The 25,809-nt window shown below is 39.3% G+C and overlaps 1 protein-coding gene across 1 annotated transcript in view; it reads right to left on the reverse strand.

Moving 5' to 3' along the window:
- LOC149074201 (uncharacterized) overlaps positions 1–25,809 on the reverse strand; it is a 124,175-nt gene that overhangs the window by 73,452 nt on the left and 24,914 nt on the right. Inside the window, exon 2 of the mRNA XM_089247352.1 lies at positions 21,688–21,791. Coding sequence (XP_089103478.1) covers positions 21,688–21,791 — 104 coding nt within the window. The remainder of the gene's footprint in view (positions 1–21,687; positions 21,792–25,809) is intronic.

Consider the following 25,809-nt stretch of genomic DNA (forward strand, 5'->3'; position numbering starts at 1 on the left):
GAGATATATACAAAGGGTTCCATTACATTTTCCTAAATACAGTAAAATCTCCACAAATGATCACCTGTACTCAAACACAAATATGCATCAGTGGTCGCCTCTATTCGGCGTAAAATTTCTATGGTGGAGCCCCGTACGCTCTCCTTATATTCATTTATCGAATTTACTGATTTATTTTCTTCGAGTGGGTGCGGAGCCCCCGGGAAGTATACACGGAGCACCGGTTGAGAACCGCTGCTTCAGTGAAAAGTTTCCCAAACTTTTTGTGTTCCATAGCTCTTCTTTAAAAAAAAATTCTTTCTCATTTCTCCCAACTCAAGCCCACCCATAGGATCCTATACTAAACCCATAGCTTCTATCGACCCTTTGGACAATTGCATCGACCCCTTCCCCCAGGGGTCGATATTTCACACTTTGGAAAGCACAGCTTCAGTGGCCATTCTTGGTTATTATACAACTTAATTTAATGAAAGGTCACGGGAAATTTACCTTTTTAATTTTGATTTATTCATTTTTTTTTTTTTGCACTATTTATAAATTTGTTATGATTAGTCCTGTTTGTTGCATTTATATAAATTAACCTCTTTTTAGCATTAATGTGTATATAAATGTATGTAATTGAAGAATTTTCAGAATAAGTGCATATTTTCAAGTTGTGCGGAAGATTAATTACATTTTTATAATTTTTCAAATTAATATTGCTCATAATACAATAAAAGTTCGTTATAACGACAGTTCACAACCACGAGAAAAATTTTCGTTGTAACGTACTTCTCATTATAAACGAATTTTTACTTTTTAGTCTGTAAGGACATAAAATTACTGTAAATTGCTGCTTTATCTGTATTGGAACGTTTTTGAGATAATTTCGTTCTAATATTAACGAATGAACAGAACTCAATCATGAAATTGATTTTTGATCTCAAAGCAGTTGATTCTCTGAGAGTATAAGGCGTTTTCCATAGAATTTCGTATCATCAAAGCGGTTTAGATGACCAACTGAACAATTAAAAGTCTGAACTTATTACATTCATGCTCACTTCCATGGATTTATAGATCAGGCAACATCGTCTATCGAATCGGAAATTCGACATTTTCAAATAGTTTGGTTGCTCAACTCCAAGGACCTTCTAGCTACATGGACCATACCCGAAGCCCGGGTGCTTTATTTGCTTGTCATTTCTTTTTTTTCAAGTAAAAAGAAGTAAAATCTCAGGAGAAAAATCCGCCCATTTTTGACATTCATGTTTTGTTACTTGTGTGCACGTGTAGTTTGCTTCTTTTTCGAGCAACTTTTTCTTTCTATTAGTGAGCAGCTACAGTACTAATAACTAGAGATTATTAAATAAAATACATGTAGAAATCATTTGCATGAGAATGTTTTTGCAAATGAATATGCATCGAGATAAATAGAAAATATGCATTTAAAAAAGCATTTGCGTTTTTTGCTTGGTTATTTGTTCTTTTAGCACATATTTTCTCAGTTTTAGTTCATATTTAGCCATTTTTTTTAAGTGGAAAATTCGGGCTCTAATTACAGGCGAATCCCGTTTTAACGAATACCGTTACAGCGAAAATATCGTTTTAACGAATAGTTTTCTAATCCCTCTAATAAGTATACATAGGAACAATGCAAACAATCTGAAATTTCTTTATAACGAAGTGTTTTCTCCGGTTTCTTGGAGTTCGTTATAACAGGATATTCGACTGTATAACAATCATTTAATGTATTGTTACCAAAGTGAATGGGACAAGGGCGTAGCCAGAAATTTCGTTCGGCAGGAGGGACCAAAGTGACAGAACAATAGATTTGGTCATCTTTTTCCCCTTTTTTCGGTCATTTTCTCACATTTCGGACGAGGGGACCAGACCCCCAAGTCTTCCTCTTCGCTACGCCCTTGGAATGGGACTACCCCTGAGCATGAGCGTACCCAAGAAAACCAATCTATTGGGGGGGGGGGGGGCACGGAATTTCTTCCAGAGAATTTTTGAGTTGGTGCCAATTTCCCAAAAGCATTTAATTAACAAAAATTTATTTGATTGTTGGGGGCGTAGCCTTTGCCCTTGAGCCCCATTCTAGTTTGATCACGGTCCAAGTAAAAATATACTTTCATTCTCTCTCTCTCATTGAAACGAGCACAACTCCGGTCTATCGCCATAGGCAATTTATTCAGATCTAGTCATGCCGTAAATCTGAGTATATCCTCCCAGGATTCCCCCAGATCTCATGAATCCCGAAATCCCCTGGGCGGGGTCATGAAAATGACTATATACAAAAAATATATTCAGAACAGTATATGCATCTTTATTTATTCCAGGGTTGGACAAACCCCAAGTGCCAGGTCACCATGGTGACTGGAAAATCTGTATTCGCGCCTAAAATTTTGTATATGTGATTGCTAAATCAGAATCTAGTGATGGCTCAAAATTTTCCGATTTCATAATTGTCTTCCAACATGGAAAGGAGCAGAGCCACAACTAGAGAAAGCAGGTAGGTCTGGTGCTCCGGACGCTGGACCAGAATGTGAGTCGAATTCACCCTTTAACTGCTTCTTCTACATGCAAGGGACGCCAAAATTCCGAATTGCCCCAGGTGACAAAGTATCTCGTTGCGGCCCTGGGAAGGGGTCATCAATTCCCAGAAAGGTTGAAAAAAGATTATTTAAGATACTTCTCTCGTGAAAAAACCATGCTTGGCTCTTACAAAATTTGGCTGGTGCCTAGATTTTTTAATGATTTTTATCGAGCCCTGTATTTATTTATATTTTATGATACAGTGTATATTTCCCCCAAAATCAAATTACATGTCACTTATTTAAGATTTATTTTGCTCTCATATATTGAGTCATATATCAGGTTTTAAATTAGAAAAATAATAATTTTTTTAGTTGCATAAATTTCTTATTAAAAACTCGATTCAAATATTGTCACTTTTACAAGTACGCAAGCCAAATGGAGTTTAAATTTTTCTTAAATAAATTTTAAATATGATTGAAAAAAATAAAACATGGTAAGTTTTATTAATTTATTGATATGTCTAACAGAAAAAAAAGTATTTTATACTACGCTTTATTGATTATAAGTATTAGAGGGCTGCAAAATCTAGATTGTTTTTGAAGATTCTGAATAAATTATCATTAAAGAAAATGTTTAAAATGCTTGAATTTATCAAAAATGTGTAGCTATATTTAATATTGCTTACTTTTTCTGTCAGGAAACTGTGCGGAATCACGAGGAACTTTTCCGTTTTCTTGTAATACAACATGTTTTACTAACAGAAGGTTATAATGTACGTGCACAACCGAATGTGGTCCACACAAACCATAAAATACTGTGGAACTGTCTATCTCAACATTTGTGGGGGTTTTTTTTTCAGGGGAAAAACAAGGAGTTTACTTCAAGTGGCTCCAAACACAGCTATTCTTATTTTGCAGAATCACAAACCTCGTCTAGATTTTTCTTCACCACCGTAATTTCTTTATATTCCAATTAGGATCATCTATGTCGGCGTCCTTCACGGATGGCCATCCATTAAGCACAAAAGCTTTTAAAGCCTTGACCGGCGGCGTCAAGAAGAATGTAGTTTTCAGGATCAGAAGGGGGGTCCCCATATGGACGGATGCCTCCAGGTGACATATTCCCCACATAAGCGACACGCTATACACTCCCCGTCCTTCTAATTAGGAATGGTGATTGTATTCAGTAAACCTGCATTGAAGCAGCCGAAACTGAACCCTATTGAAATGCTCTTTGTCAGCTGCAGAAGGTGCGGCCCCTTATCATGGAAAAAAAAAAAATACATGGAATAAAAAGTCCGCCAAAGCTCCCAGGCTAGAAGCCCTTCTCCAGTATGTGGGAGTCCATGGCCGTGCTTATAGCTCGCTGAGTGCCCCCCCCCCCCGGGAAACACGCCACTAGATGCCACAGACGGGCTGTAACTAGGAGTGAAGATCATTTTATTGTCGGGAAAGGGGGGGGGGAAGCATCGAAATGCCTCCTTGAGATCGACTGTGATGCCGCAAGATATTTAAAATTTCTAACAGTGCTGCGAACGTAAACAGGGCATGTAAAACCCCCTCTTTGCGGTCACCGGCTGGACAAATAGAAATTCGTCCGTAAAAAAGAATTGATCGGGAAAGGAGGAACCCTATATTAAAACCTTGAGAATAATTCTTCATTTTGAAATAAACACAATTTTTCGAATAACATAAGTAAGAAATACTACATCCTTTTTGGAAAAATTCCCCAATTTAATTTGCAATGGAACATAGAAAAAATTACAGTATTTTCCGATAAATAGAGGTCGCATCCTGTAAAAGGCCGGAAAAAAGTGTTTGTGGAAAAATCGCCACTTTTTTTTTTTACATGTCACAGCTTCGTATAAAGGCCGAAACTCACTGTACTGACGTGACGTGATTATTCCGAGTCTAGGTGTGGAAAACGTATCCATGCGATTTTTTTTGGGGGGAGAGGGGAAGATTGAGCCAGCTCTCCGAAATTAATAAGAGGGGGGGGGGGGGAGTCTCGATCCCATTGGCTTAAAACAAGTTACGACAGGTAATACAAGTTACGACTTAATGCACTTAACATACGACTTAATACAAGTTACGCTTACGACAGGTCCAAGCACTTCCCTGTGAAAAATCGGGGTCCTCGCGAAAGATCTGTCCAAAAGCCCCGTCCAACGGAGACAGGATCATTTTAGTCGTGGAGGGAGGGAAGAGTATGTAATTTTTTCACCCTCTCCCCACTAAAAAAAACGATCGAAACGATATTTCTCGTCTTCCACCCCCCCCCCCCAGAATTAGCAGTCCCTACAAGAATTCCGCCTGTGAAAACTGCCTTCTTCCCTAGTTCCGGCCCTGGGGGGGAGGGGTCAAATGTCTAAGGTGCCGGACCAGAGGGGGGGGACGCAAATTTCACCTTTTAACCTCTCTTCAACATTTATTGAAATACCGTATTTAAAATTTCTATATAAGAGTGCTGCTAACGTAGATAGTTTGAGAATCCCTGATTTATAAGGAGGAAATTTCATATTCCTAGTATTAGAATGCAATGATACCCGGCTCAGGGGGCTTTGAAATTTTCCATTCATTTCTTATTTTCTTTTTTTTTGTGTGTTAATTTTATTTTACTATTATTTATTTGATTCCCCTCAAAGGCACCGGAACCTAGGAGTGGAGGATATTTGAGCCCAAAAAATTTTGTAAGGCGGTTGAGCCCCCCCCCCCAATAGTTTTTAGAAGAACAATGCAGTGCGTCCTCTGTTTCCTGCGTATGTGCTTCATTTCATCCCCGTATATAGGGGACGGCCAGCAACTTTCAGCGCTCTCTCCCCACCCAATGTTAATTTCTTCATGTCAGCGCCTCTGTTGTGAAGAACTTGTTAATAAGCTTAATCATTGTTCACTTTACCTCCTCCCACTTTTTTTCTTTTTTGTGTTGTATCATGTCCCCATCCCCAAGGGTCACACTCAACAAAAGAAGGAAGAGATGCTCTTGAGTTTACCGACAGTGCAAGCAAGAGAAAGGATCCCCCCCCCCCAAGTTATCTACACTGGTGCCTTCAGGCACCACTCTGGGAGGACGCAATTTAGGATGAATGGATGCTGGATTGATTCGGAGATAAGACTATTATTGTCACAGAACAAGTGCGTTGAGATTCTGAAAAAAAGTAAAAAAATTAAAAATTTCGAGCAGGCAGATGGATTTCTACTATTTAAAGAAATTTTTTGTCAAAAATTTTTTTCTGAGCCAAGTGTGAAAAACATATCCACTCGAATTTTTGGGGGGGCCGAGCCGGCTCTTCTAAAATGTTGGGGGGGGGGGGAGCTCGGGCCCATGGGCCGGATACAAGTTTACGCCTATGTTCTACCCCCACCCCCAGTCAAATTTTGTTGTAAAGGGGCTTGAAAAATGTTTCGGCATCGGTCCTCAAGATCTGTTATGAATGGGCATTTAGAATGTGCTTTTTTCCCCAATATTTTTCAAAAAAAACATTGGGGGGGGGGGGCTAAAAGTTATTGGTCCTCCCGCATATACGAGACTCAAACGTGTACGAAGGAGAGGAAGAATGCATAGCACAATGGTTTTTTTCAGTAATTACTGGGAGGCTCAGTCCCCTTACAAAATTTATTGCGGGGGGGGGGGGCTCAAATGGCCTCAGCCTCTAGGTTCTGGCACCTATTCTTTATAGAGTGTAATTTATTTCGGTTTCAATATCATTGCTTCCCAATTTTCAACCTTCCCCCTCCCCCCACCATGCATCTTTGGGCTTATTTTCATGTAGGCGCCATGGCCGTCCTCCGGTCGCAGTGAACAAAAGAAGAGACACTCCATCGAGAGACACTCAGTTTTTGCCACAGGCAAAGAAGAAAGAGCCCACTCAACACCTCAAAGAATCTTCCTCTCAGCCGTGCCTTCTGGCAGTAAGGATTGGAACCGATGGAGGGTGCAATTGGGGATTGAACGGCAGAGAAGAAATGAGATAAACGTATTGTCATGGAACAAGAAAGCCAAAGACCATCCAGATTTTTTAAAAGAACTAAAATTTTGTGCAGATTGTTTCCATTAACTAATTCATAATTAGGACAACTTTTGGTTAAAAAAAAATTTTTCATCATTGCAAAATGAATAAGCCATATTCATACGAATTTTTGGGGGGGCTGAGCCGCGTCTTCAAAAATGTTGGGGGGGCTCAGGCCCATGGGCCCTATAGAAGTTTACGCCTATGTCCAGCCGAATCCCTGATGGGGAGGAGGCTAAGAAGTAAGGAAGCCAGTAGGAGAAGAAAGACTCTCTGGTCGAGCAACGATCTGTTCAAAAATTTAACGTTGACGATCAAGAGTATATGCTAGAAACTATTCCAGAGGTGCGAAATGGGTTCCAGCTACAATCGCTAAAGAAATGGGTCTGGTCTCCTACCAAGCTATTGTGGCACGTTTGGTAACAAGAAAGCCATACCTCCAGAGCGATGATTGATATTCTTTGCACTCTAAGTGGCATCAAGTGATCAGTCTGGCATGTGTCATGTAAATAAAGTCTGTCCGTTCGTGTGAAATAAAATGTATGTCTTTCTTGAATTGAACTCCACACAACCATCGATACATCAAAATGGTGACACCTGAATGTTTTGATCAACAGTCAAGACAAAACAGTGGGCGCATCGCAACAGAAACAACACATGCTGTTGAACATCCTTGCCCATGCAAAATCGAAATCATGGCGCACATCGCAAAGATAAAGACACCACCTTACAACTTCGCCAATCCTACACTGTGGTTCCTGATGTGCAAATTGACATTAAAACTGGGGATTCCGAAACCGGTAACAGGCAGCGGGCATAAAATTCAACTACATAGTGGCCCATCTACTACAGCTTCCATCATCAGCAATGTCATAACGAATCCAACAACAGATCCGTATATGGACACGTGAAATCGGAAAAAAGAAACTGTTACGATGAGTCCGTGGGACAATGGTTACAAGAGGAATGGGTAAATAAACAGTACACCGACCAGGGTATAACAACATATGTTACACATGCTGCCATCTATTACGCATTATTTACACTAACACCGCTTTAATTCAGTTTGTCTGAATTATCTTAGTGGAAATCATATGACAAGTCCCAGTTCTTTGCAAAGCTTTTGATGAGCTGGTCTTGGCAGTCCTTTCGTCAGTATGTCTGCAATCATATCTTGACTCTGGACATATTCAAGGAGTATGTCCCCTTCTCTGATCTTGGATCTAATATGATGAAGCCTTACATCAATGTTTAGTGCGAGCACAGAATTTTGGGTTCTTGGCAGATTTTATTGCAGATTGATTATCGCAATAAATCAGTGTATTTCTGATGTCCATTCAATTTCAGTTCTCACATTAGTCCTCTCAACCAGGCACATTCCTGAGCATCTGAACTTAGACACATTCAGCTTCGGTCGAACTGAGAGCTACAGTGTTGCTGTTTTGACATCCAGGTGACAGCTCCTCCTGACATCATGAATGCATATCCAGATATGGATCTTCTGGTGTCCAAACAATTTCTCCAATCTGCATCAGCACCAAGGCCGGGCTTAGGAATTTTGCAGCCCGGTGCAGAAAAATGTTTACGGGCCCCCCCCCTCCAAAGTATTTTTATGGAGTCGCTCCCCAACTTTTCGAGTTACGAACATAAATCTTATAAGGGAAAGAGTTGTTTAAAAAAAAATTAACTACAATTATTTTTTCATTATTTCAGGAATGCGTTGATAGTTGAGATCACAATCAATAGAGCCCAGAAGTTTACGCACTAAAATTGTCGAAATAGGCACTAAAAAAGACATTTAGTATTTATGGAAAGAAGGGAAAATAACTAAAAACTTAGGTATTAAGGGTCCAAAAACTAGCTTAAAAATAGGCTGTACTCAATCTGTCTATTTTTTTAATTAGAGTTTATAATAACTGCATTATTATCCGAGTGAAATTAATTGCAGACCCATAATATGGGGCCGTAACTGGGGGGGGGGGGGGCAGGAGGGACAACTGCCCCAGGCAGAAAAATTTAGGGGCAGCAATTTTAGGTGGAACACAAAGAACACAGTTATAAAATTATCAAATTTTTATGTTGAGGGAGCGGCAAAAATCCTAGTTATGGCCTTGCATAATAAAGTATTTGATGTCTCTCAGGTCAATTCCAGGGCAACCATTAACAGATGCAGAGCCCAAAGAGAAAATGATTTGTGGGGCTTCTTCGAGTTGCGAATAATTCTCGTTTGTTTGTTGTATTATTTGGAATAATTACTATCGTTTCTACAGTAGAAACGTAGATTCCTTGTTCTATTGTGTTGTAAAAAATTAAAAAAAATTTTATATTCCCACATATGCAGGACTCCTCCAAGCATAGGGGCCCTGTGTGATACATCTATCGTACACCTCTGAGGGCGACTCTGGTCAGTTTAATCGAATACCAAAATATATGTAAAATAAATAGCCATGGTTGTTTGCAGTGTATGTATGGTGCAAAAACAAAATCAAAACATGGGCCCCAGAGCTGTCTTATCCTACTTTGCCTTGGGTGAGTCATGACGTCAACTGATGACCTCTTGGAACGATCATCCGTAGCTCAATGCAGTACAATGCCTGAGTGGAACATATAATGTGGAGCATTGTGGAGAAGCAAAAATTTCTAATTTTCCTCTGCTTTTGTAGCATAGGGCTGCGTTCATTTGAAACACCACGTCTAACACCCACTGCACCCACAAGAGTGGGGCTGACAGGGCTCCAGCCGGAAACTCGAGAGACGATTCTTACCACTTATTTGTTTTTTCATGCAATAAATTCACTACTTTGGGGCCTGTGAAACATCTGACAAGGAGGCCCGCCAAATATCCCAGCTTGAGGACGCTGATGCAGGATGTGGGGGCTATATGCTAACACCATCCGGTCTAAGTAAAGTTAACTCCTGCAACACCAAGTTCCCTATCTCTCAGATAATTTTAGCTGCAGTTATAGTGGAACGTATAGGTTAAGCGGTACAGGAATTGAGACTAGGAAGAAAAAATGTATAGGGGTGGAGGAAGAGACGTGCATGCATAATAGAAGAGGATATAGAAAATGACAGGAGGGGTTACAAAATGGAATGGTGTGATGATGACCCCTATGCAGAAGAGGGAAGGAAAAAAAGAACGGACCAATCAGCAGATAGCAAAAATCAGCAGATCGAGGTGGAAACAAACATGTTTGTTCGACTTCCGCACCTCGTTGAGTAGCCTCTTTCTATTCTGTCTTGCTCCTTGAGTATGTGCAGTGTAGAACAAACAATACAATTGTTTTCGTCGCTAGTCGCTATTATGCCACTCCAGTACCTCGTGGTCGCCTCACTATGTGTTCCTCCATTGCGTTTAAATGGAGCTGAAACTGGTGGGGGGGGGGGATGTTTCAAGGTACTTTCGGATGAAAATCAATACCAAGAGTTGTGTGTGTGGAAAAAAAACATTTATTTTGTTCTCAATGCTCAAAATGTCCAAGCTTTGCAAATTATGACCTCTGAAATGCACCAATAAACTTAAAACTATGGTAAAATAGGCATTTAAGGCAGAAAAAAATCCAAAAAGACATTTTTATAGGAAAGCTTGAAAATAAATGAAAAAACGCATTTAAGACATTTTTGAACATCTGGGCTCTAGTAATCAAACACAACCCATTGAGAGGAAATTGCATTTTAATTAACTTGGCAAAATTTATAAAAGATTATTATTAATCACAATTTTATATAAACCACTGCACCACTAGATTTTTTGCTGATGATTGTGTAATCTACCGCCAATTAATGACAGATCTGATCAAGAAATTCTCCAACATAATCTTGTTTCCATCTCAGATTGGTGCTCATGTTGGCACATGCCTATTAACCTATCTAAAACAGTTTTCATGTGAGAGCTACACGTAAAACTCTTCCCCTCAAATTTTCATACTCGATCAATAACATAACCATATCCCAAGTTTCTCAATTTCGATATCTGGGAGTCATTATCTCGGCTGATCTCCGTTAGAATAATCATATCGATTATGTCTACCAGAGAGAAATGCCTCAACAAACTTTTTTTCCTTCGCCATGACCTCAAACATTCTACTCGAGATGTCCACTTCTCTGCTACCAAACTTATATTTCTCCCATTCTTTCTTATGCAGCTGAGGTCTGGGACTTCCACACCTCTAGTAACATTGACAAACTTGAATCTGTCCAAAATAAATCCGCCCGCTTTATTCATGACTGCTGGTTATCTTTTAGTTCAGTTTCCAATCTTAAACTCGAACTTAATCTCCACCCACTCGCTACTCACCGACTTATCTCCCACTTAGCCATGCTTTACAAAACTATTCATGGTAATTTAAATTTCGATAGGTCCAGTATTTTGTCTAGGCCTTCCTTTTTCCAACAGACTTGACCACCCCAAAAAATTAAAACCTATTTTTGCCTCTACAGATTGTTTTAAATTCATTTTCTTTCCTAATACCATAGTTGAATAGAACAAACTCCCTCACGATCTCCGATTTCTTGTCAAATGTTTCAAAACATATGTGTAATCTACCGCATCCTCTTGTATAGCCCTTGGGCCAACAATATTGTATAAATAAATAAAATAAATAAATAAATAATTTGCGTGGTCCACCTGCTTAGGTTCGAATCATATTGGAACAGGCATACATTTCTGACGTGCGGTTGACGTGTTCAGCTACTTCATTCTGTTCGGGTGTATGTGGCACAGTTCACTGATGTATAATTCCAGCATCTTTCAGGAAATTTTCCATTTTCCCAGAGACATTCTCCACCATTGTCAGAATGTAACGCTTTGATTTTTCTTTCCATCTGATTTTCCACAAATGTCTTGAATTCAACAAACTTGTCAAAAACTTGATCTTTAGACTTCATGAAGCATACAAAGCATTTGCAGGAGAAATCATCAATGAAAGTAAGAAAATAACGAGCTCCACCTTTTGATGAGATTTGCATTGGGCCACAGAGATCTGAGTGAACAAGTTCCACAAGATTTCCTGCGCGTGTCTTGCTTGATTTTGGAAAGGATTGGCAGTGTGATTCTGCACACACACACAAACAGAAACATCACAATCCTCAAAATAAGATTTTAAATCACATTTGAAATAGTGATTTTTGCAGCTCTCTTAGGGAACGAAAATTTCGGTGACCCAGTCTCCTGTGCCATATCTAACAAGTGTCTTGCTTCAGGGGCGTAGCCAGAAATTTCGTTCGGGGGGGGGGGACCACTTTCATTTCGGGGGGGGGGAACCAAAGTGACAGAACAATGGATTTGGCCATCTTTTTCCCTTTTTTCGGTCATTTTCTCACATTTCGGGGGGGGGGGACCAGACCCCCAAGTCCCCCCCCCCCCGCTACGCCCTTATCTTGCTTCATTGAAGTGGTACAAACAAAGTTTGTTTCAATATCAAGACGATACAGTCCATTCACCTCTGTTGCAGTTGCCAAAACAGATGTTCTCTTTTAGTATCTTGCAACCAGTCTCATCAAAGATGACCGATAGGTTAGGCTGACTGTGTACAAGTTTGCTAACACTTAACAAATTCAGCGCGAGCGTAGGCACAGACTTGACATCTTTAACATGTAGTGTTTTTGAAAAGCTGAGGGCTATGGCTACGTCCCAGTGCCCTGTGACTGGCAATTTTTTACCATTGGCTACGCAGACCTCTTCTTCGGATGATACATCATGTAAAATTAGCAATGAACAACTGAGATGAGTTGATGTACCAGAGTCTATGAACCATTCATGTTTGTCAGAGAAAACTGCAGCAGAAAATACCGAAGAAACAGTTGCCCTAGAAGCAATTTCCTTTTTAGAGCGAACTGCATTAGCAGCAGTGCCGTCTTAAGGCATGGGCCCACCCGGGCACTGCCCGGGGGCCTCAAGTGAAGAAGGGGCCTCACAAAATTGAGATCTGGCTGAAGTTTTCAAGAATTTGCCTCGTAGGGCCTCAGAAAAGTCACTTGGCCCGGGGGCCCATGATGCTCTTAAGACGGCCCTGATTAGCAGAACACTTACTTAGTTTTCTAGGATTTTTCCTTTTTGGTTTCGGGCAGGTAGTAGACTTGTGTCTGCACTCATTGCAATTAAAACAACGGATTCCTTTTGTAGCACTGGCAGGTTGCTTTTTCGCGAAGAACACAGAATTCCATGGCGGTTTCTGAACTTTAGTGCCGTCTTCCAGTAGCAGGCTTTTCATGAATGAGGTCGTGATTTCTTGTCCAGATCCACGAATACCCAGGATGAGAGGTTTGCAATAGTCTGTTAATTTCATGAGAATGAAACCACCGATGACGTGGTCGCCCAACGGCTAGTCGGCGTTCTCGAGTTGTTCCACGCCGATCATGAAAATTTATTCAGGTATTCATCTAATGTACGGCAATCATGACAACGAATATCCAGGAGACTACTGATACAGGCCTACCACACAAACAATGCCTTTATCTTCAAATGTGTCATTTAGAAAGTCCCACGCTTCTTTGCAACGATCACACAGAAATGCGAAACTGTCAATCTCAGGCTTGAGACACAAGTTGATTTTCACGTGGGCTCGGCAATAAAATGCGCTGTCGACTGGTTCGGTCCCTGGTAAAATACAATTCCATAAGCCACAGTCGATGAGGAAATCTTTCATGACGAATTTCCAATCGATGAAATTTTTCAGGCTTTCGAGATGTTTCGATTCCGGCAACGTACCTACAACGAAACTGGTGTTCACAGTCCTGGAAGTCGTCGACATTGAAACTCTCAGAGTTTAATTCCCGCCTCAACGCTTCATATTCTTCAGCTGTCGCCATGTTAGAGAGAAAACTAGTCGGCGCGAGAAAGATCGTTAAAAAACATCGGAACTAAGGGCAGCTCAAGCTTACCTGCAGCCTCTAATTGCGACCCTGGCCGGAGCCTGTTAGGGCTTCAGCGAAGGGGACCTCGAGATAAACCTGATTTTTTCCTTCAGAAAAAGGCTGCAGATTATTGTTTACCGTGAAAAATTTGCCTGACCATACATCCCACTTTTGTCGGTTGATTTTTTTCACTTCACTTTGAAGTAGATTCTCCTGGTTTTTTTGCAAAATTATTTTACTATTCTTAATGCCAGATAACTTAATCCTTGAAGAAGCACTTATTATTGTAAGGAGTCACTTATCCTATAAAGATATATATAATGAAAAAGTTTCTAAATAAAAATAACCATCAAGTATTTTTGGTACTCCCGAGATGAAAAGTGAGAACACGAATTTTTCCTTTGCTTTCATTTGACTATTCTGGAACAAATTCTGGGTGAGGGAACCGAAATACCCCTTGTGATAGAGTACAGGGGTGTCGCTTGGCCATTGCAATAAGATTGCATCCATTGCCTCCATATCCTGGAGCAGGGCCCCTTTATAGTGAATTTATGGTGAGAAAAAAAAAATGATGAAAATCGTCCCGAGCCCTGTCAGCCTCCCTCTTGTGGGGGCCATGGCAGCCTCACTGGGCACCGCTCAAGAAGGGTGCTAAATTCGAGGTGTGTTGTGTTTGCTTTAACACTTTGTTAGCCGAGTGGATAACACATGGGTATTTATTTTGTTGAGTATTTATTATTACGTTAGACTTAGATACATTACATACATATAGATAGGAAGAATTTATAAAGCGGAAAGAGCAGAACATTTAGACATCTTGTCTACTTGATGTCCGAGGTGGAACTCCCTAGTTCCCCTTACACAACACTAGGTGGCGTTGTATGTTCTTATCAGTTTAGTTCTTTTAGTCATTTCTTATAAGGACACCACATTCCTCCCCGCTAATTTAAAGATCCAACCGGACAGGAGCTTTCCTGGTTCGTTGGGAACGTCGCAAAGGAACGGGAGTACTGGACATCGCTGGTGGCTTGCTGGACGTCGCTGGTGCCTTAGCTGGTGTTGGTAGATCGCTACTGATCTCTGTCGGAGTTGTCTGTTCTTCTGGAGCAATCTGTACTTCGGAGTCAGCAGCGACAGGAGTTGATGAAAGTTTGCCTGGAACTCGGGGTATCACCAAGCTTGGCTGGACTTGATTGCCAGCTGCTCTCATCTGGTCGATGTGACGTCGGAAGAGAGTTCCATTTACATCTACAGTGTAGTGCAGAACTCCGTCTTTGTTGAGAACAGTTCCGAACTTCCACTTGTTATTTGCGGATCTGTAATCTCGCACAGCCACACGATCTCCTGGCTCGAAAGTTCGGTCATAGAAGTCTGTGACCTCATTTCTGATCCTTTCTTGAACCCTGTTCTTGATATTTGGCAAGACTAGGTCTATCCTAGTTCGGATTTCTCTTTTTAGGAATAACATTCCTGGGCTTTGCTTGGTAGTCGCATTTGGCGTTTTTCTGTAATTCAACAGAAACGTGCTCACTTTTTGGTAGATGTTTCCGGGAAATCTTTGCATCGCCCGAAGGGATTGTTTTAAGGTGTGAACGTATCGCTCTGCCTGCCCGTTGCTGGATGGTTTGAAGGGAGCACACGTTTTGTGCTTTATTCCGTTATTCCTCATGAATATTTCAAATTCGTGCGATGTGAACTGAGGACCATTGTCACTCACTAACACTAAAGGCAGTCCAAATCGAGAGAAACAGTCCCGTAGGCATTCAACTGTCTTGAACGTGTTTGTTGATTTCATCGGGTATACTTCCATCCATTTAGAATGAGCATCGACTACGAGCAAAAACATATGCTCGAATATGGAACCTGCGAAATCTACGTGAATTCTCTCCCACGGAGCACTTGGGTATTCCCAATGGTGTACCCTTGCTTTCACCGGATCGGACTTGAATCTGGAGCAATCTGGACAGTTTTTAGCAGCTTTTTCTATGTCGCTATCGATGTCCCTCCAGTAGACGTAGGATCGAGCAATTGCTTTCATTTTAACAATGCCCAGATGTCCATGATGGAGTTCAAGAATTTGATTTCTAAATTTCTTCGGAATAAAAGCTCTTTGGCCATGCATTATACATCCGTCCTGCAAGGTGTACTCGGCTTCCTTCCCTCCTAAAGGTTCACCGAATTTCAATTTCCTCAGCAATGGACCCAACTCTTCATCATTTTGTGTCTCTTTTGCTAAATGTTGAGCTTTCACTGGTAGTGTTTCGATTTGATTCAACTGGAAGAGTTCTATGTCATCCTTGACTACTAAGTCTTCCGACCTTAAAGGTAATCGGGAAAGACAATCTGCATTACCATGGTTCTGTGTGTTACGATAAATGATATCGAATTCATATGCTTGTAAGATCAAGGCATAATGCAGAAGTCGAGTAGCCGTCAACACTGGTAGACCTTTCTTCGAGCTGAATATCGCTACCAAAGGATTGTGATCTGTTATGAGAGTAAATCTTCTGCCTTTCAAGTAAAGCATAAATTTCTTTACTGCCCAGATAATTGCCAAAGCTTCTTTGTCAATCTGGGAGTATCTCTGTTCCGTTTTTGTTAGCGTACGAGAAGTGAAGGCAATTGGTCTTTCTGTTCCATCTGGTAAGACATGTGATAGAACTGTTCCTATTCCCACTGGAGAAGCATCCGAAGCAAGAGTAAGAGGTAGTGTAGGATCATAGTGCATCAAGATTCGCTTTGAGCAAATTTCCTTTTTGATCTTCTTGAATGCAGTCTCACACTTTTTAGACCAACGCCACGGAACGTCCTTTTTTGTCAGCTCATTGAGAGGATAGGCAATGGTTGCCAGATTAGGACAAAATTTCCCGTAGAAATTTACCATGCCCAGAAAACTTTTTATTTCCTGAACGTTTTTCGGTGCGGGAACTTTCAGAATTGCTTCAGTTTTCTCATTTGTTTCACTTAGGCCATTTTCATCAATTTTGTGACCTAAGAAATTTATTTCTTTTTGAAAAAATGTGCTCTTTTTCAAATTTAACTTCAGCCCATGCTCCTGACATTTTTTGAAAATTTTTTCCAAAGCCCTGAGATGTGACTCGTCATTTGTTCCGGTCACTCTGGCGTCATCCATAAAAACTTTTACACCATCTATTCCTTGGAATAGCCCATCAATGTACCTCTGCCATATTGCTGGAGCTGCATTTAGGCCGTACATTAATCTTTTACAGGCGTATAACCCCTTATGAGTATTTATGGTTAGGAGTCGTTGACTGTCAGGGTGCACTTTCATTTGCAAATATGCATGACTGAAATCCTATTTTGAAAATCGTTTACCCTCATTTAAACATGAGAATATTTCTTCAAACGTTGGTAAGGGATGCTGAGGCACCTCTAGCTTAGGATTTAATGTGACAGAATAATCTGCACATAACCTTATGGATCCGTCTGGTTTCACCACAGGAACAACTGGTGTGGCCCAATCTGAAGTTTCAACTCGCTCGATAATGCCTTCTCTTTCAACCCAGTCTTTTAATGCGAAGGGCGCAGTTCTCGCTCTACGAAACTCTGGGGTAACATCTGGTTTTAGCTTTAGTTCCACTTCATGGTTAATTATCTCACCCAATTTGTTGTCGAAAATTTCTTTATAATCATCTAACAATTTTTTGAGATCCATGTCATTAGCGGTCCTCACAGCCTTAAGAGAGTTCCAGTCTAGATTGATTTTGTATAGCCATTCACGGCCAAAAATCGTGTCTAAATTTTCCCTCACCAAATATAAGTTCAAGTGCAACTTTTGCTTTCCGTACTCCACTTTCACAGTGACATATCTCGCTGGGACAATTTTTTCTCCATTGTATGTCGGGAATACTAAATTCGTAGGTTGAACTTTTTTCTTGGAGATTTTTCTGAATCTCTGTAAGCTCATTACTGATACTGTTCCACCCGTATCAACTTCCATACTCACTGGTTTATTGTCTATGTTGACAGTAACCATCATCGGAGGCTTTTTTGGCTCTTCACTCAATACCCTCTCTAACCCAAACATGGAAACGTCATTTTCGTTTTCCTCAACTGAAATCTGTTTCTGTTTGTTAGGTGTCGATTGAGTCTTCTTTGCCGCGTAGCAGGCTTTTTCTATATGCTTGTTCTTCAGAACCATCTTACATCCAATAATGTTCATCGAATTTTGCTTTTGAACAATTTCAAAAGTATCATTTTTTAAATGTGAAATAATTTCCTTTTTCATAGCATCAATCCATAACTGAGCATCAGGACCTTTGAGTGCTTCTTTCAATTCACAATAAGCTGACATTTCATAGTCATTGAACCGAATCGGCTGTCTTCTTGTTCTTTGGATTCTAGTTTCATTCTTATCTTCAATTCCATCAGGTTGGTCTTTATCATCTCCATCAATATGTTGATTTTCATCAGATTCTGAGGATTCATCTTGATCAGAGTTTAACACAACATCAAATACTTCACCTATATTTTCATTTGGGACAGGAACTTGAAATTCTGTTTTGTTGGACATTTTTTGATTTCTTTCTAGAAGGTCGTCAACATTATTTGAGTTCTTGTCATTGTAGAAAGTGTTCAGTACTTTCACATCTCTGGCTATTTCTATCTGCCTTTTGTTATTCATCCATATTCTATAAGCTTTTGAATATTCAGCATAACCTACAAACATGCCAACATTACCTCTTGGATCGAACTTCCCCTTTTTCCTTTTCTTGTCTAGGACATAAGTCTTTGATCCAAAACTTCCACTCCATCTTTCAAAAGGTGTTTTATGATTAATCACTCATGAAGGCGTTCTGTTACATAAATAATTTGCAGTATTGATGCCTTCAGCCCAAAGTGAAGGTGGAGCTTTAGATTCAATTAGCATGCATCTTGCTTTATCTAGAAGAGTTCTGTTTTTCCTCTCAGCTAGACCATTTTGTTCTGCCGTATATGGTGCAGATAATCTTCTCTTGATTCCACATGCTTTTAGGAATTCACTGAATTCAGTGCTACAGTATTCTCCAACTCCATTGTTACTCTGCAAATGTTTGATCTTTTTGCCAGTGTGATTTTCAACTTCATTTTTATATTCTTTGAAGAATTTCAGCACTTCATTTTTGTGTTTCAGGAAGTACACTTTACAATATCTGGAACTTTCATCAATAAAAGTTAAAGTATTTTGATCTGCCAGGAGATGTTACTCGCATCGGCCCACAAACATCTGAATGCACAATTTCTAACAAGTCCAGTTCTTTTGGATCTGTTCTTCTCTCAAATGGGACTTTCGTCATCTTTCCTTGAATGCACGCTTCACAGTCATTCAGTTTTTCATTCAGATTAAAATACATTCCTTGAACTGCATTGTTTCTTTGTGCAGATTTCAGGTCGACTTCATTGATATGACCTAGCTTCTTGTGCCAGGTCATGATCTTGGATTCTGCTGTATACCTTGAATTTTCTGGTCGATTACTAGCATCGTATGTGTACAGACCATTTTTCTTGGGTACAATCAAAGCTATTTCTCCTTTTTGGTTTTCAACAAGAGCTTCATTCCTTTTGAAAATGACAGTTCCTCCATATTCAGTGATTTTGTTCACAGATAATAAATTTGTCATCAGTTCAGGAACATACAGCGTATTCTTCAATGTAACTGTAGAGTCTCTGTTGGATTTCAGTTCTATAGTTCCCTTTCCTTGAAATTTAGTGTTTTGACCTACAACCGCTAGATTTATCATTCCAGTATCATGGTCCTCGATGAGATTTTTGAAACTGGAGTCATCACAACACATGTGAGATGTGCTTCCACTATCCAAACACCAGGATGATTTGGCTTGTGGTTTGTCTACAAGTGATGACAGACACTTCTCTTCTGCTTTGAAGGAAGAGTTATCTTTTTTCACATTCTTTGACCAGCAGTCCCGAGCAAAATGTTCAGGCTTTTGGCACTTGTGGCATCAAAATCGTGTTTCTTTTTCACTTGATAATGCTTTTGTATGCCGAAACCTGTGGTGTGGTTTCCCTTTTCCATAAAATGCATCTTCAGGTTGCCTTTCAGCCTTGGAATACGAGCTCCTTGCTTCACTTTCCTCAATTATCTTTATTTTCAGGTCTTCTGGTCGTGGCAATTCATCTCTGCACTCTATTGCAACCCGAAAGTTCTCGAATGATTCTGGAAGATTGTATAACATCATTACACACAGCAGGTCAGCATGGATTGTAACATCCATATCTATCAATTTGTCTACAGTGTCCATAAATGCATTGAGATGCTCTCTTGCACCAGCTTTCTCTTGCATCTTTAATAATATCAATTTTTTTAACAAAGTTGCTTTTCTTGCAGGACCAGAACTTTGATAGATACCTTTTAGTGTATCCCATACATCTTTGGATGTAACACAATTTTTTACTTGTTTCAGCTCTGTAGGGCTGATGATAAGCAACAAATCAGATCTTGCCTCTAGATCTTTGTCAAGCCATTTTTGTCTCTCCTCATCTTCAGCTGGTTCTGTGATTTTCCCATTCACATAATCCCACAGTTTACTTTTAATAATTAAAGCTTGTGCCTGAACCTTCCAGGTGTCATAGTTTTCTTTGGATAGTGGCTGTATACAACTTGAAACTCTGGTGGTTTCCATTTTAATATATTTATTCAGACTCACTAACTTGCATTAAGCGAGCACTGGTCCCCATAACCTAAAGTAACTTCAAATATTTTATTTAGACAGGAAAAATGGTAGACCTTCATAAGCAAAGACAAAGAGAATACAAAAGGTAAACAAAAAGAACGTTGCCACACATATGTAACATAATACACACTCTGAGGGGTGAACAAGATTAAGTGAAATACTATTGGGGGACTACTAGATTAACAATACTTTCTCGGGAGCAGTATTTTCTCGGAGTCTCCTTGAAATAGTTATGCTCAGAAAAAGAAGGAGATACAAGTGCCCCCTCCCATTTCGCTCAGGACAACCACACAAGTTGCAGGTGTTTTAGCTGGTGTTTGCCTGCCCCTTCTGTTTCTTAGTACTGGGTCTGAAAGGGATAATTTCAAATAAAGTTCATAAGCTTTATAAATATAAAAGAAATCATACGGAAATATCACTTCAATTTAACCACTTTTAGTAGCAGCTTAGCCCGTACGTGATACGTGCACTTCACGAATTTTACCATAAAATTCAATTAAAATACGTATGAAGAAGATAGATCCTTTGTGATGAGTACCTGCATAAACGTGTGACGTTTTGCTTTTTTAATGTTTTTAAATCTAATTATTAAATCAAACAAGTTGGGTTTTTATAATTCCATTCTAGAAGAAGTTTTTCGACTTCTTCGTCCTTAATATCCAACCAAGAGGTGTGAAGGGGGGATGAGGACGATCACCACACCAAGAGTCTGATAATATGGTAGAACGAATCTGTCCCGTATTTTATGGGACAGTAATGACTAGCAAAAATTGCCTCCTCCAACACATCACTCTGGATTTGCACCTGGGGGGGGGGACGCTGTAGCCAAATGCAGGTGGCACATGCAGAGATATATGCCACCGATTATTTACAGGTGAAAGATGACATAATAAATGATGAATAATCACTATATTTACATAATTTTTGTAACAATAGGTTTTTACTTCTACCGTAAATTTAGCAGAAGGGAAAATGCTCCATTTGAAAATAAACTCCCCATTTGTCCTCTAGAAGCAACTACGAGTTGGGCACAGTATTCACAAGACTGATTCTAATGCACAGAAAGTAAGAGAATGTCATCTAGCCTATATAGTACTACAAATGATTTTGAGCAACCGAATTCCGGTGACTACAGCAATGGTGAATGAGTGACTGACCCACCCAGAATAGAACTTTACAAGTCTCACTGCTTCTATACAGGTGCTAGTGTGGTTGTTTAGTTTACTTTTCAATCTAACTATATATATATATATATATATATATATACACCCGTCTCTCGCACCCCTTGTTTTTCTTTTCTTGGTCCGAATATTTTCCCACTCCATGTGAATATGGAAACTGAAAATTTAATGTTATACACGACAAAACACCTTTTGTTAGAACCACGGGTGAATATGGGGGAAAGCGAAGGGGGCGACCGCACCAAGTTCCCAAAAAAATTTGTATCCTATATCCGCTTATGATTAAAGCACCATGGATTAGAACGGCACGTGTTGTGTGACAGTGTCGTATATTAGCATTGAATTGAAACTATAAAGCCTTGGTAAACATTATACAGTAAAAAACATCACTTGCACTGAAAAAAAAAAAGTAAAAATCAAAAATGAAAATCACTTTGAAGTTTCCAATACTAAGTGAAAGCATTTGATAATGTCTTGGTCTATGCTCTTTTGCATCAACTCGTCGAAAGCAAAATGGTGGTGGTAGTGCAGCAGACTCTGAAAAAAAAAAAATCTAAGCTTAATTTATGTTTAAAAAATTTCCAAATTAACCATGACTTTTATAAACGTTACCTTAAAAATACTGCAATAATTTTTATATGACTAAAGCCAATATTTTTTTCATAATCGTTTCGAGTTTAGATTCATTTTATTTTCTTGCCAGTTCTACTTTATTCTGAAAAACAGGGCTATTCGTTAATAGTTTTTGAATCATTTTTGTGATCACAATTTTTATGCTCAGCAGTCTGATTGTTCTTAAGGAAACACATTGTCTGCATACAAAGTCAGCCTCCCACCATCATTATTCAAGGAATGTCCTTGGTTGAATTCTTTTTTTACTTTTTATCCATAAGCTCGATCAGGGTGTCGATGGGATTATGACCAAGTTTGCAGTTGACGTGAAGCTCATGGGGGTAGTCGGAAATCGACGCGAAAGAGAGAGGCTCCACAAGACGAACTTGAATATGATTGCAGAATGGCTAACGATTGGAGCAGAATCATTAGTGTTGACAAGTACATGGTCGCTCATTTTGGTCCGAAAAACCCACGTTTTACTATGAGTTGAATGGTGGTGTCATTCCGTATGCGACTATAGTCCGTTTCAGGTTAACTTTGCAGTGAAGGGGAAGCTACGAGGGAACCGCATCACTCGTTGCTATGGGAACGAAAGCCTCTTAACCAATATATCGATGGGCGTCCTTATTAAGGTATGGCGAATTCTCGCCAATCTCACTGAGAAAAATCTTTTTTTACGTGTAACGTAATGAGTGTAAAAAAATTGCACAGTAAATTAATAATAATTATAGAATTAAAAAAATGGTACCATTGCCGATACTTTCAGAAATTAAAGTGAGGTTTTTGAAATAATTTTTTTTTTTTTTTATTAGAAATTGTTTTTTAAATTTAGAAAAATAATTATCTTACATCAGCGTGTCACTTAATCTTCGATAGGCCCGTTTACACGACGCAAGCGCTTTAGTTGGTAACTTAATTTTTAGTTGCCAAGTACGATACAATGTATGCAGACGATAAGGGCCGTTTACACGGCTTTAGTTGACAAGTGCGCAAGTGCAGAAGTGATTTAGTTGGTAAGTCAGATAAGAACGGTTCTATTTTTTCCGGTTAAGTAGACATATGCGCATGCGCCAGTGGGCGGACCTGCCGCGCTGGAGGGGTCATTTTGCTCTCTCACGGAGGGGTTTATTTTGATCTCAAGCGTGAACCTGTTCATACTCCGTCGTCTCCTGAAGTTTCGCCAGAATTCCGCGGAAATATTGGATGGTGAGGTGGCCAGAGGACACAACCTTCAAGTTTGATGAAAAATATCTTCGCCATGAATGTTTGTTGAACTATAGAAATGAAAATTACCTTAACAAACAAGCTAAAAATTATTCGATGTTGGAAAAAGCTATAGAATATTCTGTCGACGTGATGTCAGGAGTGGAAAAAAATTGAAGATTCAAAAATATTTATCGGGTGGGGAGGATTTATATATTAAAAACTGGAGGGGGGTTTCGAATATTTCTCTCGTCCAGAACGAATTTGCTGCCATCTGTTGTAAAAATACATGATCAAATATTCAACATAAAGATGTCATCTCTATAGATTAAATTAAAAAATAATAATGATTTCGAAAATTTGGAAATTAATGAATTTTTATTATTTAATTTTTAACCCTTAGAATTTCCTACGAATGCCAAGAATCTTCTCCAGTATTTTCGGCTTTCATAATTCATATAATTTATCTCCTCTTCAACTTCGATTAAAATATCATATAATCGATATTTACAACTTGGACGAGAAATTGAGAAATCTTATATTTCTTCTCGATGACTTACATAAGTTTATAATATGTTGTGTATTCTTTTTTCCCCTGTGGCGTCATCTCTCGCCCCCCTTACGTGGATGCAGAGGCGAAAAAAGGGGACAAGCGAAATGTTTCCCTTGCGTGACCTACTTCTTGCTCAGTGTGTTGCTCTCGCGCAAGTGAGAAAAAAGTTTCCCCTTTTTTATTGAATAAATTTATTTAAGTGAATAAATTTATATTCTTTAAAAAAAATATCATATAATGTGGCTGTGATCACAGTATTCGTAAGTTCTAACCTGATCAACTTCATCCATCGTTACGGAAGCTATGAGCTTTAAAAAAAGCACCTCTCTGAATGCCAGATAAATAAAAAATTATTACTATTATACTCCCGCGCGTTGTGCGTCTGTCTCTCTCCGTGGATTTGAGTAGACTGAAGCGCGCATGCGCTAACTGCTCTCGCCTCCGTAAAAATTATCCAATGAGCATCTACTTGCCACTTATACGTGTGGACACTTTCAAGAAGAATCGGTAAGTTAAAATTAAGTTGCCCACTAAAGCGCTTGCCTCGTGTAAACGGGCCTTTCGATGATGTGCCGTAAGTAACACTAAAAATTTCGAAAAACATATTAATATTTTTCTGCAATATTTCCCTTCCTTCTTAGCTGAAATTTATTTATAAAAGAAATCCAAACAATAATACGAAAGCAACGTATAATTTTAAAGTACTGTATATTAACCATGGCTCTCAAAAACTTGGGGATTTTAAGTTTTTTTTTCAATTTATATATAAAAAAAAATGCTCGTTGAATAAAATTTTTGAAGTCAATCAAAAAAATAAATAAATAAAATTTAAGAACAAGCAGATTAATCCTGTTTTCACGTGAAAATGCAGGAATAGCACCAAATAATAATGTGGAAAAGTTTAGAATTTTTTTTACTCACTTTTCTTGCCGAAATTTCCATCGCTCATCCCCCTCCCCGAACGGTATACATTGATGACACTTGTTTTCACGAGTTTTAGTCTTTCGTTACCGTTGATGTGCTGCTCATGGGGTTATTACGGATGATTCTTATCGAGTTTTGTTTACAGTGAGTATTGTATTGAGGAATGGAAGAGCCAGAGAACGTTTTAGGGTGAAAAGAGAGATATAACTGTCACATAAAAGATGAAAGCTGTGCCCCCACACTGTGCCTCCCCCCTCTCTTACTTTATCTGAAGAGAAACTAAAGGCAAGGGGCATCTGGAGAAACAGGTGGCCCTGCTGGATGGGACATGGCGTTCGTGTGAGTGAAGACGCGACTCGTGTCAACACTCTCCGCGATCGGCAATAGGGGATTCAGGACTACATTCAGCAACCACTACTCTCCCAAGAAGGTGGCAAGAAATAAATAATTAAAAAAAAGGAGCATCTAAAACCAAAAACTTCTGCACCCATAAAGGGCCTCCCACAACGGTATCGACGCTCTCGTGGAAGAGAAACACTTCTTGTTATCTACGAGTGAATATCTCAATTCACTGAAGCCTATTTTTCGGGAGAAAAAAACTTATTGACTATTCGCATTAATGTAAGCCTATAACTGCATGTAAAACTGAATGAAAAATTATATCGTTATGGAAAATTCAACCGAGAATAGCTAGGTAAAATATGTATGCATATTTCAGTATATATAATTTGTAACGAAATATATATAAAGTATATATAATTTTTGTAACGAAAAAAGCACGACAGTGATATTGGCGGAGAAAATTTCTAGGATATCGCGCCAGAATGTTGTTGCCGTTGCTATGGATTTTCGATAATGGTAACCAATATTTTTTCTAATTTAAAAATTTTAAACGACTAAACATCGGTTCAAAACGATATTTTTTCAGTATTTTTTTAAAAACCATAGAAAAAATTGAAATATTCTGCATAAAGGATCACCGTAAACCTCCGATCTATGGGAACTATATTTTGCAGCGAAGGAATACACTCTCTACCTTTCTCTCCACTGCAAAGTTAACCTGAAACGAACTATAGGATCACCGATTTGGTAATGCTCATTGACTAGCGGTTTAGCTTTTCTGAACATTGTTTAACATTGTACGCTTTTTTAACCAGAATGTTCGGTTTCATTCTAAAAAAGGTCTGTTCGCATTCCCTTGAATTGATCCTTCCACTTTTCCGGGGCCTAGTTTGTCCTGGATTGGAGCATGCCAATAGG

This window comes from Pholcus phalangioides, unplaced genomic scaffold (assembly GCF_987345545.1).
Source record: "Pholcus phalangioides strain wild (caught in Gottingen) unplaced genomic scaffold, Ppha-v1.0 ptg000017l_1, whole genome shotgun sequence".
Taxonomy (NCBI): Eukaryota; Metazoa; Arthropoda; class Arachnida; order Araneae; family Pholcidae; genus Pholcus; species Pholcus phalangioides.